The 16,203-nt window shown below is 47.0% G+C and overlaps 1 protein-coding gene across 1 annotated transcript in view; it reads right to left on the bottom strand.

Moving 5' to 3' along the window:
• Positions 1–16,203, bottom strand: part of nav2a (neuron navigator 2a) — an 82,904-nt gene that overhangs the window by 48,979 nt on the left and 17,722 nt on the right. The window contains exons 4-9 of the mRNA XM_034561141.1: positions 13,791–13,863; positions 12,675–12,918; positions 9,196–9,329; positions 1,919–3,164; positions 216–325; positions 24–132 (exon numbers count right to left, since the gene is read on the bottom strand). Of these exons, the coding sequence (XP_034417032.1) occupies positions 24–132; positions 216–325; positions 1,919–3,164; positions 9,196–9,329; positions 12,675–12,918; positions 13,791–13,863 (1,916 nt within the window). The remainder of the gene's footprint in view (positions 1–23; positions 133–215; positions 326–1,918; positions 3,165–9,195; positions 9,330–12,674; positions 12,919–13,790; positions 13,864–16,203) is intronic.

Here is a 16,203-nt window from a genome sequence, read left to right as displayed (position 1 = left end):
ATGAACGTCTTTGTTTTCTTTACCTGTGTGTGACCTGAGTTCCTCGCAAGCTGGACATGGTCTCCTCCAGGTTTTGCCGCAGGTCTGCGATGTTTTTGACGGTACGCAGCCGCCTGGTCTCTGGGTCTTCAGCTGAGTGAGACAAATTAATTTAAATATTGAGCGGCACAAAAAGCCAAACAGAGGCGGATCCTGTTCCGTGAGTGATCACCCACCTGAAAGGTCCTCGGTGGAGAGCTGGCTGGTCTTGGTGAAGCAAACGTCTCCCCCTCTTCCTCCCGAGCCGGTCTCAAGGTTTCCTGTTTCCTCACCGTCTGTTTGGGATCTGGGGGAAAACAAATAGTTCGAGGGATCAAAGGAGGGGGATATTATTGATTTTTTGAATTATAGTGCATTTAGCAGTGAACCTAATATTCAGCAAATTGTCACGAAAGAGGGATAAACATGATTAAGAATTAAATCTGCAGTGTTTCAAAGTCCGCTAAGCCCTAAAATGCCAGTAAACGGTAGTCTTTGAAGGAGAAATCAATACAGTTCACGAGCAGCACTGGCTGGTGCTTTCTGAGACGGTGACGTTCGAATGCCTCGGTTATATGCAGCCTTTGGTCTTTGCCTGATCCCAGACTTTGTCCTTGTTGACTGCTGAGTGGGAGCCAGTCGATGCCACAGACTGCCTCTTGCACAGCGTGTCAACTGGTTAACTGACCTCATATTGGTTGAAACTTCCGGTTATTTTCAGGCACTAACATCCATTTATCTCTGGCAGGGCGCTTTCTTCTTACTTCTCCCAGTCCTGAGCAGGTGAACGTGAACCTTAAGGCTTTTTTTACTTCTTTAACGTTCCGTAAAACAGACTCTTTCTGACAAGAGGAGTCGTTATAATGCTGCAGGTAATGGCACCTGACAGGTATGGAGCAAGTTCTGAGTACTGATGACAGGGGGGGGGGGGGGGGGGGGGGGGGTTCTTCAAGGAGGCTATAAGATGGCTGTAAGAAACGACTCGCGACCTCCTTCCTTATCACACTGGGGGCAGAGGTCAGAGGTCAGAGGCGCACAACGTCCACACACATTTGCACACGCATGCAGACAATACGCTCTGCATACACACACACACACACACACACACACACACACACGTGAACAAACACAGATGTGACATTCCTGGTTAACAGCTCACAGATGGCTACTTTCAGACGCCGTCAGAGAATCAAATGTCAGGATGTGAGATGACTTTAAAAAAGTTATCACAAACATTGACAAATCCTAGACACACCGTATTACGGATATATACAGGGCCGGACACCAATTTGTAGTTATTCAAGAGCTTAGATAGTTTAACAGCGTGCACGGGATTGTTATCAGGCATACGACTGAACAAATACACTCCAGTAAACATTCAAATCTCGTAGTCAGTGAAGAATTCAACCTGACCATTTCTGGAAAATGTGCTGTGTGTCAGCGTTTTAGTCAGAGGAGGATGTGCCGTGGTTTATTGGCTTTGTTTTATCAGTGTTTTGTGAAGCCTGATCCTACTCGCTGTGTCGTAGCCCGGCTTCAAAGTTATTTATAGTAGAAACATCGGCACGAAAGCCACAATTTAGTGTAGTTTTAAACATTTATCAAAATATGCAGCAGAATTAGAGATATCATATTTTCTATTTTCTTCCTCCTTGTCAAAACCTGGTGCCTATGTTACCCATAATGCAACTAACAGTTAGTCAGATAGTAGCGGGTGTTATGCTAGGTGCAGCTAGGGATGGGTGAGTAGTAATTCTTATTAAAAAAAGAAATTGTGTTTTTTTTTTCCCCCTCCCCTAAATTTGAATTTGACTGTTTAAAAAATATTTCATGCGGCGGAGAAATACAGATATATAAAATGACATGGAGGCTTTGTCAGGCCCGGTCCGGGTGAGCTCACCTGTACATGAAAGGTGCGACGGTGGCCGTGTTGGGGTGGCTGTGGTGCTGTTGAGTCTGAGGTAGCTGCACGCTGATGGTGTTGCTGGCTGTGCTCTGTGTAGTGCCTCCTCCTGCCACGGGGGAGGCGCTGGACTTTCCCTCTGTGGAGGCCAGGCTGGAGGTAGAGCTGGAGTGTCTGCTGTCCCTGTCTCTGTCCAGGGGGCCGCGGTGCATCCCCAGACCCCCTCCTAACCGCATGCTCCGAGGCCTCTCCCCAGCCTCCTTCACTGAGGAAGCTTTCCCCCCGACTCCGGGGGCTTTGCCTCCTGGCTTTGGTATTCCGCTGTGTGCAGGGGTGGAACTCTCCTTTTTGGCCACCTTACCCCCCTTGGGAATGAAGCTGGTGATTTTAGAGGTCCTTTTGTTTGAGCTGTCTGTGTCGACAGCAACAGGTGCTACTTCCTCCTTCAGCTCGTCCCCCCTGAGCTCTGTCCGTTCGGGGACCGAGATGCGTTTCCCCGCCTCCTTCGCTTTCTCCTTCTCCTTCTCCTTCCCCTTCTCCTTGTCTTTCTCTGTGCTTTTGATAGAGCCCTTCTTGGCAGTCAAAGCTCTGCTGAAAGTGCGCTGGGCAATGCCCCTCAGGGCAATTTTGGGGCTGCTGGCGGTTGTGGAGACAGTCGTGCCTGCAGGGGGAGCTGCTCCGTAGGCCGTCCCGTTGCTGGTCCCGTTCATCCCCGGCCGGACGTTGCCGTCGTCTTCCTCCAGGGGCTCAGTGTTGGAGCCGGTCTCGGCTCTCTCCGCTTTCGCCGCCTCGAGTTGCCTGGCCGGGGGGGCGCTGTCGGTCTGGGCCGCTGCTCCATTGGAGGATGTGGAAGATTTGGAGCTTCCTTTACTGTTGAAGAGCTTAAGCTTCTCCAGCATTGACTTCTGAGCGACGACCTTAGGGGGAGCTTCCGCCTTACAGGAGGTGTCCTTCTCCTGCTTGACGGACTGCATGGCAGAGCTGCCGGTGGAGGAGGGCGAGGGGGAGATGTGCTTGGAGCTCACAGACTTGCTCCTCCAGGGCTTGCTGCTGTTGCTGCTGCTGCTGGGCTGGGGAATGGCCGTGGAGGAGGAGGAGGAGGAGGGTGAGGACAACGAAGATGGGGGAGGGATCTGGCCGGAGGTAGCGGCGGGGATGCTGGTGGAGGAGCCGACGGTCACTGCAGATGACGGAGCATGCTCAGTCATCACCAAAGGCTGTGAGGTCATGCCCTCTGAGGAATCTGCACCAGAAAAGAGACATAGGATTAAAAGATGAGATAGGGAGGTACAGTTGAGGAAGAAGGATCTGTAAGGGGGCAGAGAAAAGAGATGCTTAGTCTTGACTGACCCCACACAAAGCGGCCTTATAAGGGCCTGGAGGCGGCTTGCGTCGATGCAGCCAAACGTGCCATTACTTTCCTTCGGGCTGGCCACCAAAACTGTTAAAAACCCTTTAGCACTAACAATGAGAGGAGCCCATCACAAACTGTTTATAAAAACAATGAGCAGCAGGCACCAGTGCTTTAAAGTCCTGCCAAGCAGGCCAAGTCAAGAAGCAGTGCTGCTGCACTTATAAGGCTTGGACTTATATGGACTGCTTTTGGTCAGCGTCCCTCTGCTTCACTAAGAAACATTGTCTGCCTACATCTGGTTAGACGTACTCAGTGCCTTGTAAATGACATTCATAAAAAGGTGTAAAAAAAAAAAAAAAAAAATACAGTTTCAACTCGGACATGAACGGTTTAGAAATAGAAAGCGCAAACATGCTCTCGTAAACCACCGTATCAACACATCACCTACAAAAATAATTGTTTTGGGTGAATCAACAAGTCACTCGGCAGCATCAGGGGAAACTTACCGAGAGCCGAAGGAGCGAGAGAAGAGCGGGAATTCCTGGCGAGAGTTGCTGCTCTTACTAAGAGAACTACAGTATCCTGAGCTTTGTCGGGGTGAATTCAGAGTGGTGCTACAAGCGGCGCAGAGTTCAGACCAGTAACATTTGAATATTCAAACACCAACGGCCAGTGAGAGAGAGAGAGAGAGAGAGAGAGAGAGAGAGAGAGAGAGAGAGAGAGAGAGAGGGCCTCTGCAGGGAGCACTGGGAGGAATTAATCATAACAGTTCCATCACACCCCCACCTACACACACACACACACACACACACTTATATGTATACCAAGTCACTGCTGAAGTCACTGTAGTCACCTTAGACCTATGGGTATTCAGGTTCTTAATGCACTGCAAAAAAACCCCCAAAAAAACAACCCAGAAAGGAAAGATGACTGGATTTTGATAGAAACAAAACAAATAGTCATATATTGTTAAATAGGTGCCCAATATGACAAGGGTTGTGATTTAAATGGGTTAATCATCTCGACTTTAAACTATTCGTTATGTAAAGATGGAGGGCAGTAGTGTCTACATGAGCAGAGAGTGAAGTCAATGTCCCTATGTATGTATGTGTGTGTGTATGTGTGTGTGTTGCAATTACAAAAGATTGCACTGAAAGGTGCATGTTCATGCATGTGTGCGTGCCCCACTGGCTGACTCACTCTAGTTGATGACGGTGCATATGGAAATCACTCATATTTCCGATGGTGCGCACAGGTTACACAATGATAATATCCCTCTCACGCTGCTCATATTCATACTTGTATGTTAGTCATGTGGCCTCATGAAGTCCCCGTTTAGGCAGAATGCTAAACACTCATCTGGCTCTCTGCTTTATTTCATTTTTACAACACCTTTCATGTCTTAATTGGAAATAGGCGCTCTCCCTTCTCCCTCTGCTTAGCATTTAGTGAAACAATGCAGCCATTAGGAAGTGGATGGAGCCCAATTAGCCATGCTAGCAGTTAGCAATCGGGAAAGTGGGTCAGGTTGCTAATAGCTGGCGTCCTATTGGAGGCGGCTGAATGAGAGGGGGACCTCCGGGTCGCAGAGAGAATAAGGGGAGTGCAGGTTTGGGATAAGTGAAGCTTTGATGCGGGCCAGCAGGACGGTCTGTGCTGGCCGTGAATGGGGTCAGCTTGGATTTTATTTTTTTGTTGCTGTTGGGGGAGTCAGAAAGGAACAGGAGCAGAAAGGCAGGACATGGAGAGGCCCTGGACACTATAGGGACAGCTGGTCGTTGTCATGGCTGCACCCGGTGACCGGGACTGACACGCTCCAGTTGGGTTGCTACGGGGCGAGGGGCAAGTGGTCAATCTATAACGTGTCGGGTCAGAAGTGACGCGAGACTGAGGGACCTGGGCAATGTTGCGTCATGAACCCGACCGAGGTTTAACCAGACGAGGTTTAAATAAACAGAAAGTCAGATTAAGGTGCACACTTTTCTGCTGTTTTTAAAATTGAACCTGCTCTGTTTACATTCAATTAAGTGGCCACAAGGTGGGGTGGGAGGGGAGCGGTGGATGCATCTTCTTTTTAGGCAGGCTAAAAATAATACAAAAAAACAGCCTCACAATTTTTGACAATAACCACAATCAAATGGGAGAAAAAAAAAATCTCTAGTAAATATTCTGATCACAAATTATCACTATGGCATATTTTTTTTTCGAGCTGCATTTTGAGAAACAGGCTTTTCTAATCATCAAAATGCACTTGAGGAAGCAATTTTTCTTCCAAAAATAAACCACGGGAGAGTCTTCACGTGACCGAAGAATGGGTCACTGACCTAATGACCCGCCCTGTGCAGCCGAGGGACAAAATCCTTGGAATTAATGTGCAAAGTGCCCCTCTTTCACAGCGCTGGTCGAGCTGTCTGCTCGAGGAAACATGCTGAACGAATTTCAGTGTTTACTACTCGAAAGCTTAATTACAGCGGTCATTACAGAATAAAACCGAGAGCAGAAAATGACAGTGGTGGAGAGCCCAGAGGGGGAAAGGACCACAGGCCACCACTGCCATAAAAACCTGTCTCACCCTCTCCGAATCCGTCTCAGGCTCCTGCCTACTCCTTTACAGAGCAGCCTCCTGATAACATCACGGCAATTTGGGAAATGAGCCGAAGTGGACCCGAAACTCGTTTCATGGACCGTCACACTCGTGTGCCTGTAGAAAGCGTTTCTTTTGTGTTAATGCCTGTCTGCAGCCGAGGAAAAGCGTGTAATTCCACACAAGTGTCAACACTCTTCTCTGTGTGTGTGTGTGTGTGTGTGCATGTCATGTTTAGGGGAGAGGGGGATGTTTGTTCTGCTCAGCGACTTCCAACGCTTTAACCGCCGGGACTGGAGGACCAGAGCAAATACAATGCAGTGTGACCACTTGCACATAAAAAGAGGGAGCAGTAAAAGCATTAGACGTAGAGAGTGGGCTGACACCGTTTAGACACCGCGAGCGCCCCCCCGACCCCTCTCTCACTGTCACGAGACGTTAAGCTTAACCTTGTCAGTCGGTCGGCGGCCAAAATTGCTGACCTGAAAATGCCCTTTTCTTGCATTCAAGTCACTCTCATATACGGTGCGACTGAAAGCGTGTTTTTTGACGTCAAACCCCGAGGCACGCGGAGGATTTGTCGCTCACCGGTTGACACCTTCACGGGCATTTAAAAATGATATCCGACTGGCGCGAAGTGTGAGGCTGCAGATGTATGCTTACTCATCACGTTCTGATTTGAGAAGCCTTTCGCTCTCTCTCTCTCTCTCTCTCCCTTTCTCTCCCCCCTCGGTCATTGTGCTCTAAAAAGTGAGAGGCACAGCCAGCTTTTGTTCGGGGACGGAAACCTTTTAAAGTTTCTCCACATGAATACACTCAAACAGTTACGCTACGGCTCATCAGAAGGCTATTCATTCGGCGGGGGCACTCTGGCCACGCACACACACACACACTCACACACACACACACACACACAGGTGGTGCACTGTGTCACTCGGTGGACACCCAGGCGCTGTCACCTTGTGTTAACGCCGAGCAGAAGAGGAGATTCAGGTCCTGTTTCCTTACCGTCCTCTGGTTCTGGTGTCAGGGCCATTGACACAGAGCAGATCTGGCCTCACAATAGCAGGTGCCTCTCTGACCGCCTGAACCTGCAGCAACACCGTCTCGCAACATGCCGAGATGACGTGCAAGCAGCATAAGTGCAACACGTGCATTTTTTTTTTTTTTTTAGGCAAACTAAACTAAACTGGAAATTCAGACTGACACTGTCAGATTTTAAATTCTAAATCAGGGTCAGTTTCACACGAAGGTAGCAAGGTTGACGACTAGTTGACCACGATCCTTTAAACCTCATTACTTTAATCAAAGTTCAGGTCAACTGACTTACTGACATCCTCTGACCTGAAAAACACCTTCTTTTTGTAGCACCAAACATGCACGCAGTTCAAGGATCTATAACAACACAACTGACTAAATCTGCTGCCATACTTTCAAAGTTTCAATGCAAAGCTCAAAGTCTACATCTGACACTGCGCCACTAGCTCAAGGCGGTCTACAAGTGCGAGCTGACAAACCTCATGGGTGCTGCAGACGTCCAGGAGGAACAGAGAAAAATGGAACAGACAGAAGGAGATGGACAGGAGAGGAGAGGAGAGTCCCAAGCCACGGCCAGCCATTCAGAGAGTGCCGGAGGAGGGTGGCATGGCAGGGGGGAGGGACTCGGCAGCATGCCAACAAAAAGGCACGAAGGAGGGGGCGTCGACAAGGGATTGTCATACTTCCTGCTGCCAATCACATGGTCTGCTGATCCCAAACACACACAAACACAGGTGCACGCCAGGATGGTACATTTACTCTCTTGATGTTGAACACATTTTTTACTTAGTTGATCCGATTTCCAGATGAGCTTTTGGTCCTTTCTATGGAAACTTTCCTGACACACTGGTCACGCACACACCTGGTGAGTGACAGCTCGAACATTATTTTTCCGCTACTACTTTTGCTCCCACATACAACTACTGCTACAAGTACCACTAAAAGCTCTCTATACAATATGCAAAGCATTAATATTGCAGCATATTTAATTACCAGCCAGGGTTATATTTATACGCTTGACATCACACTCTCATTTCTGTACCGTCAATCTGAATCTAACCACAAAGCAGCCTGGCAACCACAAGGAGGTCCGGTACATAACCCGCTATAAAAATCACAACCTGTACTTATTGTTGTACAGAGTGAACAAAACAAAACACAATGTGTTGTTTCCAGTTGTTTCCTGGTGGCTGGCACAAAGACATCAAAGTAGTTTCAATCTTCCCATCTCTCACAAATAGTCAGCTTTCCAAAAAAATGTCGTACTATTCCATGAAAAAACGACACCACTGTTCATAAACACACACACACACATATTGTGCCCAAACGCACAGAAACACTGTCCCCTTTGAAAGTGCCTCATCTCCAGAATAAGCATCAGAATAAGTGTCCCACAGTGATCCCAGTTATTTTGTCAATTTGAGTTACTTTAAACACAGACAACGGATTCATTCTCTCTCTCTCTCTCTCTCTCTCTCTCTCTCTCTCTCTCTCTCTCTCTCTCTCTCTCTCTCTCTCTCTCTCTCTCTCTCCCCCTCTCAGGGTAATGAGTTTAGACTGTGTGAACACCAACAGTCTATATAAAGCCTTGGCCTTCTAAATTGTGACAACACAGCTCTCACTGAACTGCCAAACACACGCACGAGTTTGGGTCAGAGGAGTTTAAAATAAACGAGTGAGAGCACATTTCTGTATCCAACTGAAAAAGAAACTCTCCTGGTTGAAAGCATCAGGACAAAAGATGTGAAACAGTGTTTGAAAAATACCTAGTTCAGTTTTTACAAGTTTAAAAACACCGTCTTGGATGGGATTCTTTGGTTTGTAGAAAAAAAAAACAGAAATAAATTGATGTTTCAACACGTTTGGATGCCGTCTTTAAGCAAAATCTCCAAAACACAAGCTAAATGCTGTAAACGAAGGTCAAAACAACATCTAAAAGACATTATCCAATAAATCCCAGCTCGTCACCTCACCTTAAAACTGGGACAATGTCCGTAAACCAGTAAACACAGGTCCAAAGGCAGATATTTAACGCTCTCTCTCTCACTCTCCTTGTGATGTGAAATATAAAAATGTTCAGAGTTAACTGAATTGAACTGAAACATTAAAAAGGAGGAGTTTGCTCTTGAAAAGGCGTCACATGCTGCGGGCGACGCACTGTTTGTTTTAATCCTTTCTCTCGGTCCCAAATGCAACGGAAAACTCACCGGAAGCACCGAGGGGGGAGTGGATTCTCTCGATTCACCTTCAACCTGTTCTTGACATTCACGAGAGCCGTCTCTGTTCTCACGCCCTCACCTTTGTTCAGGTGCGAGTTGGCTTTGGTCTTGTCACTGAAGCCCTGGCTGCGTCGGTTCCCGGCAGCGCTGACCGAGCCTCTCGGAGGGATGTCACCGCCGGCAGTGGACACCCTCGCTGAGGGGCCAGGAAGTCTGATGCAGGGAGAGGGAAGCAATGTGGAAAGAACACATTCGATATGAAGACGTCGACTCGCACAGTTAAGGAAAACATCCCTTTAAGGTTTTATAACACAAATCCAGCCTACAGCCTCCGAATTCAAACAGGAGGGTATCACTTGATTAGAACTGGAGAGTAGGGTGGACTGTGCAGGCTTTGTTACAGCAAGTGAACAAGGAGGGGGGGGGGGGGGTTGTTCCTCATGTTACTGCATAGCACAAGGTGTGATCTAAAATCTACAACATGATGCTAACGCCTGTTATAACATCGCATGTGTTCAGGCAGAGGCAACCGAAGGATTCAACTCAATGGCTGTTTCTTCCGTCAGAGTCATTATTGTTTCATTAAGCTGTTAATATTTATGAGGAGCCTGACAGAAATTATGGTGCATGTTTAATCATTGCTCTGGCTTTTTTTTGTTGATTTTACCTACTTCCAAGGGGAAGAGTTCCCCTCTGTCCCCTTGGTTGGGCTCGACCTCAAATCAATGACTAAACTAACTACTGAGTCACAGATCTTTCCCAACTTTTCTTTATGCTTTTAGCTATTTTAGACTCTTTAGATGCATGTTCATGTCTGGCTCATGTTTAAGTCTGAAAGTCTGTGGCTTGGATTAAAAGTTACACACCGTTCAATAAATGTAAACTCAGCTATCGATTGATTTAATCGTACAGCTCTTGGCTCCGCCTCCCCATACGCACCTACGGTAATCTAACGGAGACGGATGAGCTCACCGCAGCGTGGACGTTTCTTTTCCGAGTGGGTTTGGACGGGCTGACGGGTCCGAGGGGAGGCGTTAGCTCAACGGCCTCAGATTCCACGCCCTGCTCCTTTATTGCCCCGCATGGCTTAGACAGGAAATACTAGCCACGGATAAGTGAGATTCATCACACCTTGATTCCATAGCTGAGCCGAGCTGTAATCTGGCCAGGCCATGGCACACAAACGGCTAATGAAATACTAATTCATCATCATCATCACCATCATCATCATCATCATCATCATCCTGTGACTGCGAGGCAGATGCTGACAAACAGATTACAGCTCGCTCTCTCTCTCTCTCTCTCTCTCTCTCTCTCTCTCTCTCTCTCTCTCTCTCTCTCTCTCTCTCTCTCTCTCTCTCTCTCTCTCTCTCTCTCTCTCTCTCTCTCTCTCTCTCTCTCTCTCTCTCTCTCTCTCTCTCTCTCTCTCTCTCTCTCTCTCTCTCTCTCTCTCTCTCTCTCTCTCTCTCTCTCTCTCTCTCTCTCTCTCTCTCTCTCTCTCTCTCTCTCTCAGCTCTTGTATACATTATAGTCTCATTTCACTTTGACTGGCTCTTATTTATCCGGCCATTGCGAGGTAATGTTTTTTTTTTTTTCACCACATTATTTAGTCAAGAGCAGCCTAAGATCATTCGGCTTTTAATTATGGCAGAACCATTCAGTCTACTGCCTTCCCGCTTTTGGATATGGCCGCGTGTAGAAGAAATTATGGATGTGATGGATATATGTTTGTTTTACGGGCTGCAATAGGTCAAAATTAATATACACGAGTTCCCTGTCAATGGTTCGAACAGAAGAAAGATAAGGTATTGCAAATGGAAGAGCACCGAACCATTTTACTAATGGTTTATAAAGCACACGCTTCCCGTTTTGAAGTTTGAATTTGGTCTAGCGCCGAGGTTTTATGTGTACTGCAAGATCCATTTGATTCTTTCAGCGCCTGACTGCATTATTCTGACGAGCAGCGGATCTCAATTTAGTGGACATTTTAGAAATTGAGGTTGATTTACTAATTTAAAAGGCATTTCTTTTGTATATATAAGATAAGATGGGGCTGCACGGTGGTGTAGTGGCTAGCACTGTCGCCTCACAGTAAGAGGGCCGCGGGTTCAATTCCCGGTCGGAGCGGTCCTTCTGTGTGGAGTTTGCATGTTCTCCCCGTGGCAGCGTGGGTTCTCTCCGGGCTCTCCGGCTTCCTCCCACAGTCCAAAGACATGCTGCAGGTTAATTGATCTCTAAATGTCCCATAGGTGTGAATGTGAGAGTGAATGGTTGTATGTCCCTACATGTGCCCTCGATGGACTGGCGGCCTGTCCAGGGTGTCCCCTGCCTTCGCCCTATGTCAGCTGGGATAGGCTCCAGCGCCCCCGTGACCCTAATGAGGATAAGCGGTATTGAAAATGGATGGATGGATGGATGGATATAAGATAAGATTGTTGATAATTTGTAGTCTGTCCCTAAAACAGGCCTTGCAAACAATAAAAAGGTATACAAACCTTTTAGCTCTCTGAGTAAGTAATATTTAAATGTAGCTAAATTCGGGGAAATATAAATATATATATAATTTTTTTTAAGGCAGTGCTGTAAGTGGAGAGCACCAGGAGAATCTCAGCTCTAAATCTTGTAGTTACACAGGCCGACCACAGGGTGGGGTCCTTGCCTTGCTTTGCTTTGGAGAGGAGCCGGTGTGGGGCAGGTGCAATGCAAACAGAATCTGGGATGGGCGGCATGCAAAACCACATCCTAAATCCAATTTCAGGGTGCATCATCACATAATACAACACCGCATGCTAAAATAGTGAAAACGTGAACGCAGGCGGAAGTTAAAACATTTGAAACAACAGATCCGATAAGACGCACATCCCGGTCACACATTCTTTCTGCGTTAATTATTAATGTCACATTACATGGGGGATGTGCTTACTTAAGGGTTATCTAAAGGTCTTTCACAGCCCATTTAGTAGGCTTGCTAAATGAGGCGCGCTGCCGGACAGACAGGGCCATCCGAAAACGCAGCCCGGAGCTTTAGTTCCTATCACTACCACTCATGCATATTAGATGGTGCTTGTGGTAGAGATTGCCCTTAATCGCAGACAAAGAAACAAAACGTGAAACTCATTGCGGGGTACGAAAGAGACGTTATCCTTGATTCAGGGCAATTTCTACCTTCCTATTTCCAGGAAGGGGACGGTACAGGAGGTGTGGAGGAGGAGGAAAGAGAGGGAGGAGGAAGAAAACAGAAAAGCAGAAGAAGCTGACCTAGAGGTCTTTTTCTGACCAAGGGAAAACTTGAGCAGTTTACTCTGAGAGCCATCCCTAGAGGAAAATAAAAGAGAGATATGGAAAGAGGACAGAGACAGAGAGGTCAGATTCACAGTTATAAACGACAGGAGGTGTGAACATGAGGACAGCGATGACAACATGATGGATTGGAACCGCAGAAACAGCAAGAAAAGTGAAGAATACAGTGACAAAAACCCGTTCACCCAGTTTTTAAGGTGACGTTCCTTATGTGTCCAGTTGCCAGGAGTCGGCACCTATCGCGCCAGCCGGACTCACCTGGACTGCATCTCGGCCTGTGCTGCTTTCTGGGCCGTGAGGGTGGGAGTCCCATGCGTAGAGTGGCCGAGCTGGGCCGGGGCGCTGCTCTGCTGGCTCAGGGGAGGGTGGGCGCCCTGCGGCTGGGCCCTGGGTGGGACAGACGGCTGGGAGGTCTGCCGCTGGGCGTGCTGCTGCTGCTGCTTGTAGCGGGACAAGCTGAAGAAGAGGCCGAGGATGGCTTTCAGATTACCATTACGGATCTCTGTGGGCCAGGGAGAGGGACAATGGGGGGAATATTAAAAAAGGGGGAGAAAAGGTAGATGAATAAAGTCAAAAGTGGAAGCCGGAGAGAAATAAGTCAAAATGGCAGCTGTAGGTACTGTTCTGTGTAAAAAGAACTAAAGCTACAAAGACTTTTCTGACTGTTATGACCTTTGCAGACACATTATTTTAGTGCCACAAGCATTAAGCCTCATCAATACCTATGCACGCTGGGTAGACGGTGATCTTTTAAATGCTCAATCGCCTTCACCTTTAGCCCACTGCAACGGTACAACAATGTCATGTCGTTCACTGCTGTTTGCATATTTTGAGTTTAATTCCACGGCCGTCTCCTAGTTTTAGGGCACTTGTTTACATAGAGACACAACCTGACTCGCTAGCGTCTGGTGTTGACGCGATTAAGTGAACAGAGTTGGAGTTAAAGAGAGTACCCTTGAACTGCATTCAACAGCAGCTGGAAAACACAACAAATACAATGTAACATGCCGTCTACCGCTGGCTCTGGCTCTCTGATGTATCTGACTTGCACGTTCTTGGACTCTGAATACTGCACTCTGAACGGAGAACCGACCCAACGTCTTTCTTGCCGTTCGGGGACATAACAGTCCACAGATTCCTTGTTCACCGCTCAATGATAACACTGGTAGTGTTAATACCAATACTACCATTGTTCCTGGTGTGATAATATGATGTAAACAGCCTACATGTTTGAATGTATACTGTCTGGCATTGATGTAGCGGGTCCTGGCAAAAGATCTTGCCAAAAAAAAAAGGAAAAAGCTTTGTCCTCTCGGCCTGGCCCGGGTTTCAGGTCTACCTCTGTGAAAGCAGGCGTGCAGGAGTCCACCTTACCCTCTGAAGACAGTCCCTGGATGTTGACTCCTTTTGCTGCCAGGAAACTGAGGCAGGTGTCGATGTTCTCAATCTGGACAGAGAGACACAGACTGTAAGACACTGCACACAGCGCATTTCCATTCTGATTTGCACATTTGTATAACGCAAGGAAGCATGCTGGTCTGTCTTTTGCACGCTTCTCCTAATAGATATCACCATGATACCCTATTATTCAAAACCATAACTCTGGTCAACAGCAGTGTCTCCACCGCCACGTAAAATCTGTAGAGATTTGAATTGAAGTGACACGTTCAGATCCCGCTGTGCCACGCTAACAATGCGATATCGGCCACTTGGTGACATCATCAAAACAACGCTTCAAAGCGAGCAGACTTTAGTCAGCAGAGCACCGGGAGAGGCTTAACCCGTCTATACAGACACAGTTGCTATGACAGCAGCCATGGCAACCCAAGCAGACTGCTGAGCTGTCACCGGACTGCGAGAGGATTTGATAGGCAGACGGGCTTTGTTTAGAGCCCACGTGACTCCCCCATTATACAAAGAATCTGCTCACGTGACCACAAAGTAAACCAAATAAAAGAGTAGTGACGTGCGATCAAAGTTTACCAACTGTTGGTTTTTTTTTCCGATGAGAAAACACGTCAGGTAAAAGATATCCACATGGCACGATGCGACGACTGTAAAGTGGTACAATTTACTGTGGAATTGACTGAAAAGGGACATTTAAAAAAAAGCATTTTACAGTATGCACAAAAAGTTAAAGAGGCGCTAAATCTTTTTTTTTTCTGCATGACATTTATTACCGGTTGGGATGCAGGCTAATCTGCCACAATGTACTTACAGAAAACCCGTTTTGAAACAGTTTAAATCTAATCTCACAGCCAGGGGAGTACGGATATAGAGCAGCGATACTCCAGGTGGTTTCTCAAACTAAACTACACATGAACTGTGTCGTCTGTAAACGAGGTTCGGGTGTGGGCTGCGAGCGGGAGGGTCCCGCTCACTAAAGATTAATGACAAGGTTACACTTAATATGCACTGACTAAATATAGCGTGACCTACAGCTCTCTCTCTCTCTCTCTCTCTCTCTCTCTCTCTCTCTCTCTCTCTCTCTCTCTCTCTCTCTCTCTCTCTCTCTCTCTCTCTCTCTCTCTCTCTCTCTCTCTCTCTCTCTCTCTCTCTCTCTCTCTCTCTCTCTCTCTCTCTCTGTGTGACTCTCCTGTGAGGAGGTGTCTGACTGTGAGGTGAGAAGCTGAAGTAATTCTGTTGTGTGTTCTGGTTCATCAGCTGCGATAACAAAAACAACAACAAAAACGATATGCGTCGTGGAACGGCGGATAAAAAGCGTGATCGGGGACATCTCTAAAAGTTGTATTTTCAACTGATTCAACGAACATATAGCTATTAGTTACATTTTTACTCCACATGTATTCAACACTCACAGTTACTAGTTACATTGTACATATGAAAACACATGATATATATGATATGATGCAATAACGACTGCAGTTGGCTCCACATTGAAAAACGAGTGTATTAGTGATAAACAGAATAGGATCGTGTTCTACTATATTATAAGAGCCAGACGCATTATAAGTACTTTTGCTTATGATACGTTAAGCTGTTAAGTTAAGTTAATACTTCTGTAGTTCCACTTAAGTAACATTTGTATACATATTTTATTATATATGTTCTCAAATGCTATTACCACAAAATGTACACCTTTATCATATCAATATTAGTTGGATACCTATGCTACAAACCAGATTATCATTTATTATTATCACTAAAACCTGTGTTACTACCATAGTTAACACACAACACTATGTTTTTACCAACTAACAGACTTGTATACTTACATAATGCTGGTTTGATTACATCGTGCTGCATCATCTATTACCTTCCCCTATTGTAAGTCAGCTTATTCCACTCCCAGGTTAGACTATCTGAGCCATGTCAGCGTGTGAAGAGGCTGACGGATCGAGTTGAAAACAGCAGTGCGGCCCCCCGCCGACATGTCCGTGACCTTCTGACCCCAGAAACAGCTGTGAGAGGGGCCGACATGTGTCGCCGTTCCGAGGTGATACAGCAGAAAAAATGAGGCATGCAGAGTGCGGCCCTCTCTCCGAATACCACAGACTCTATAAAAATAAACCTGAATCCCCCCCCCCATGCCCGTCGACATACCCAGAGGCCTGGACGTCATTTGAGTGACTGAACCACTCCCCTATTGGTCCAAATTCCCTGGTATAGTTGGGAGTTTAAATAGCAGCAGCCTGCAGATGATATGCTTCATTAATAAGATACCCCATCACAAATGCCAGAGCCGCCCCTGCTGAGATGCTCCCAAGCCCCGCCTCTCAGGGGGGGCGGCAGGGGGGGGGGGGGGGGGGGGGGGGGTACACGTACT

This window comes from Cyclopterus lumpus, chromosome 3 (assembly GCF_009769545.1).
Source record: "Cyclopterus lumpus isolate fCycLum1 chromosome 3, fCycLum1.pri, whole genome shotgun sequence".
Classification (NCBI taxonomy): Eukaryota; Metazoa; Chordata; class Actinopteri; order Perciformes; family Cyclopteridae; genus Cyclopterus; species Cyclopterus lumpus.
Note: the sequence above shows the minus strand (reverse complement) of the source record. Positions and strands in the feature narration are given on the sequence as shown.